At 35.5% G+C, this 4,179-nt stretch overlaps 1 protein-coding gene across 1 annotated transcript; it reads left to right on the top strand.

Annotated features, from left to right (window-relative positions):
* Positions 1–1,575: 1,575 nt before the first annotated feature.
* On the top strand, positions 1,576–2,992 carry LOC110027654 (heavy metal-associated isoprenylated plant protein 35-like). The gene is made up of 3 exons (XM_020729166.1): positions 1,576–1,695; positions 1,840–1,915; positions 2,057–2,992. The coding sequence occupies exons 1-3, from the start codon at positions 1,654–1,656 to the stop codon at positions 2,779–2,781; spliced, it is 843 nt and encodes a 280-aa protein (XP_020584825.1). The 5' UTR covers positions 1,576–1,653; the 3' UTR covers positions 2,782–2,992.
* The last annotated feature ends 1,187 nt before the right edge of the window (positions 2,993–4,179 follow it).

Below are 4,179 nucleotides of genomic sequence, written 5' to 3' on the forward strand. Positions count from 1 at the left end.
ATAAGTAGAGAATATAATTTTTTTAATAGGAACGTTGCTATCAGAAATTCCAAGTCAAAGAGGCATTCCACCAAATGAAAGTTGTTTCTCAAAGCTCAAGTAAAAGAATCTTAGTTTACAACAGAATCTTCTATGCATATGTGCCATTTAGTTTCCTTATAGAGGGAAAATAAGAGTGCAAGCCTTATGTAGGAGTTGGTAGAGAGCTCTTTCTCCAAGTAGGAGAGCCAAGTTCAAAGCACACTCTAACCACTAATCTTTAATTTCTAATCTAGTTGTCATTAAAGCTTAACTTTTTTTGTAAAATCTGAAAAAAAAAACAAAAGTGGTTCAAACATAGTTCTAGAAACAAGATATATAAGGTGATCATTGAACATAATTGGAATAAATTATGACATATTATCAATGAACATTCAATATTTGCTTATTTACTCATCAATGGTGGAGTTATATAAGATTAGCTAGTTTTGTAATTGCAAGGCAAAATTTTATAATGGTCTTTCCTTTCTCCGTATTTTTCATCTTCGGGAAGCTTCTAATTCTAATTCCCCCATATTATCTTCATCAGTTGTATGTGACTCAGGACATTTATATACATGCCATCCAATTCTTATGTATTTAATTTAGAACATAATCTTCTATACATATGTGTCATTTAGTTTCCTTATAGAAGGGAAAATGTGAGTGCAAGCCTTATGTAGGAGTTGAAAGAGAGCTCTCTCTCCAAGTAGGAGAACCAAGTTCAAAGCACACTCTAACCACTAATCTTTAATTTCTAATCCAGTTGTCATTAAGGCTTAGCTTTTTTTGTAAAATTTGAAAAAAAACCAAAAGTGGTTCAAACATAGTTCTAGAAAAATCCATACAAGATATATAAGGTGATCGTTGAACATAATTGGAATAAATTATAACATATTATGAATGAACATTCAATACCTCCCCCCCCCCCCCCCTCATATTATCTTCATAAGTTGTATGTGACTCGAAGAGAAATTTGGATGACATGGCCCATTGAGGAAGTTATCATGCCACAAAAAATATAAATTTTGAACAACAAAATAAATAGCCTAATCTTAGAGATATTAATTTCTGAGGGCATTTATATACATGCCATCCAATTCTTATGTATTTACATATCTAATATCTAAACTTTATTTTTATTTTCTACTTTTAAACCATCAAAATATTTTTATATCACATAAAAGGCCATATTTTTAACCAAAAAAAATATATATATCTTTATATTCTTTCATCTACAATTAAATTAGCATAACTAATATTTGTGTAAGAAATGCCAATGTATAGAAATTTGTGGTATGTATGTAGATCTTTCCACAAATTACATGCAAATATACAAAAAAAGAATAATTTCATCTAAAATAAATCATAAACAAAAGGAAAAAATCATGACCAACATTCATTTCTACAAACTTTGATATTATCAAATACAGCAAGTCAAAATTCCCCTCATATAAATGGCACATAATGAGCAGGTTTAACCGAAGCAGAGCGTACTCCTCCCCCAAAAAAAGCTGCTGACGTGGCTTCTATTTGTGTCCCCCGCTCTTCCGCTCTTCCCCCGCCACCCCTTATTTTTTCTCATCTCTCTCGCTCCCTGCCCCTCACTCACTCTCTCTCTCCCTCTCTCCCCCCATGGCCTCCGGCGAACCCGCCGCCGAGCCTCTGAAATACCAGGTACCTTCCGATTCCTCTGCTCTTCTTCTTCTTTCTCTGATTAATAGTTCTTTTCCGCCGCCCTTTCAGTTGCAAAGATGCCTTTTTTTTTAATATATATATATATTAAAAATTCGTTTTTTGCGTGCGTGCGTGTGATTTCAGACTCTAGCTTTGAAGGTTTCGATTCACTGCGAAGGATGCAAGAAGAAAGTGAAGAAGGTTTTGCAGGGTATAGAAGGTAAAGTCACAAAACCTTGATTCCCGTCTCTTCCCCATGTCTCGAATACTCTGGAATTTTCTTATAAAAATCACTTTTTTACTTTTATCTTATTTTGGGAATGGTTCAATCCTCTCGAGCTTTTCACGGATTTTCTCACAGGGGTTTACAAGACGACAATCGATTCCCAGCAGCAGAAGGTTACAGTGACTGGCAACGTTGACGCAGATACGCTTATTAAAAAACTGGTTAAGTCAGGGAAGCACGCCGAACTCTGGCCGGAGAAGAAGCCTGCTGCGCAGACCCCTTCTCCCGCCGGCACCGGCAAGCAGAACAAGAAAAAGGGCGGCGCCGCCGCGAAGACCGATGAACAGGAGAACAGTCAGCCCGCTTCTGATGCAGAAAATAGCTCAGCAACAGAGCACACGCCCAAATCCGACGGCGAGACACATAATAACAACGGAAATGAGACAAAGAAATCCAATACCAAGGCCGTCGAATCCGGCGCCACTTCATCCCCCCCTGAGAAGATCGCCGGAGAAGAAGCTGAGAAGTCCTCTGCTAGCGGGGGTTCCAAGAAAAAGGGGAAAATTTCACAGAACACAGCCGCCGAAAGTAAGCCGCAGAATCAAATACCGGGCATTTCGTACCATATTCCTGCATACCCAACTCCACCTCCGGCATACATTTTGAGCTATAGCACCGCGCAGCCGGTGGCCAGCTATGGTGGCGCCGCCTACTACCCTTCAGCAATGCATCATAGCAACTACATCTTCTCCGGCCATCACCAACCAACTGGAACTCACTATATTCCTGCAATGCCCACTGCGCCGCTTTCCTCAGACTTGTTCAGCGATGAGAACGACGCCGGTTGCACTGTCATGTGATCGCCGGCGGTTGGATTCCGGCAAGCGTTTCTTTTTATAAATATATAACTGTACCATTGTAAGGAGGAGTAGGGACTGTTTAGTAAATTGTTGGAACTGTTGAAGCTTTGGAGCTTTTGGGTATTGTGGCTTGTTAGTTGTTATCTTTAGCGTTAAGGAATAATATGCTTTGTCGCATTAAGTGATGGACGCTGAAATATTGATTGGAGGAGTTTATGTTTTGTTTTTTTTTGGATTGTTGTTTTCCATCTTATTTGGTGCTCTTTGGCTTTTTGGTAAAGTTTGTGTCTTTTGTCATTTTCTTGGAAGTTTCCATCTCAATTGGCAGAGAAAACATTTATAAATTGGCAAGTGCATAATATTTGTAGATGAAGCTTATGTTGTGTGAATGCATTGGGTGATGCTTTGTTTAAAAAACTTATTTTTAATTTGTTGGGATTATAAAGTTCATATCTTGGTAAACAACGAGCTTTATGAATTCTTGTTTGTTTAGTGGCATTTGCATATTAAAGTCGGTTCTTGTTGAAAAGACTATAAAAGTAGTAAGTGGAAAGTGTTTTTATAACTATCTTGAATGTATATGGGTTCTTGTTCACATCTTATAAGATTTTGATTTTCAATCCATACAAAAGACAGTCCTCGAAGGTATATGGTCTTTGTTTCTCTAATGATATAAGTGATTGATACATGTATATTTTAATTATGAATGAAATTTTTTTTTATCATTCACTTAAAAATTTAACATTGATATGTTAAATTTCTACCAAAAAGTGAGATTATAAATACAATTCAAAAACATATAAAGGGATTAGACTTCTAAGTGGGTGGCTTTCAAAAAAACATTAGTTATTCTTACTTGCATATTAGGAGTTTATCTATCATCATCAATCACTTATAAAAAAGATTATAAACACAATTGAAGCTTTTATATTAATACATGAAATATATATTCATTAGTTGAGCAAATAAAAAGTATCATGCTAAACATCATATACAATTATTATAACTACAAGTGTAATACTTTTTATTACCACCACCATAGATTTCATGAGCTCTTTCATAACCGATTATCACAATTTAATAGAAGTGCATGTATATATTTGTCAATTTAAGGTATGCAAGTAAATAAACCTTTAAGGAACTCTACTTTAGAAGTAGTAAAATCATTTGATATTAATTTTGCTTCCATAATAGAAGTAGAGATTAGTTTTTGTTTATTAGATCTCCATGATATAGCATCAAGGTAAAATGTCAGGACATAACCTCCAATACCTCTAGTGTCATCATTATTTGCAATTCAACCAACATGGCAATATCTTTCTAGTGTTGTACAAAAATCACTATAATGAATGCAATAGTTTATTATAACATTTAAATATTTAAAAAAATTTTATATTG

The sequence above is a fragment of the Phalaenopsis equestris genome, unplaced genomic scaffold, assembly GCF_001263595.1.
Source record: "Phalaenopsis equestris unplaced genomic scaffold, ASM126359v1 Scaffold000434, whole genome shotgun sequence".
Classification (NCBI taxonomy): Eukaryota; Viridiplantae; Streptophyta; class Magnoliopsida; order Asparagales; family Orchidaceae; genus Phalaenopsis; species Phalaenopsis equestris.

What these genes read in the sequence shown, in the direction of transcription:
- LOC110027654 (XM_020729166.1), top strand. Translation starts at nt 1,654, where the DNA reads ATGGCCTCCGGCGAACCCGCCGCCGAGCCTCTGAAATACCAG. An exon ending in CCGAGCCTCTGAAATACCAG is followed by an intron (nt 1,696 to 1,839) that starts GTACCTTCCGAT and finishes GTGTGATTTCAG; the next exon opens with ACTCTAGCTTTGAAGGTTTC. An exon ending in GGTTTTGCAGGGTATAGAAG is followed by an intron (nt 1,916 to 2,056) that starts GTAAAGTCACAA and finishes ATTTTCTCACAG; the next exon opens with GGGTTTACAAGACGACAATC.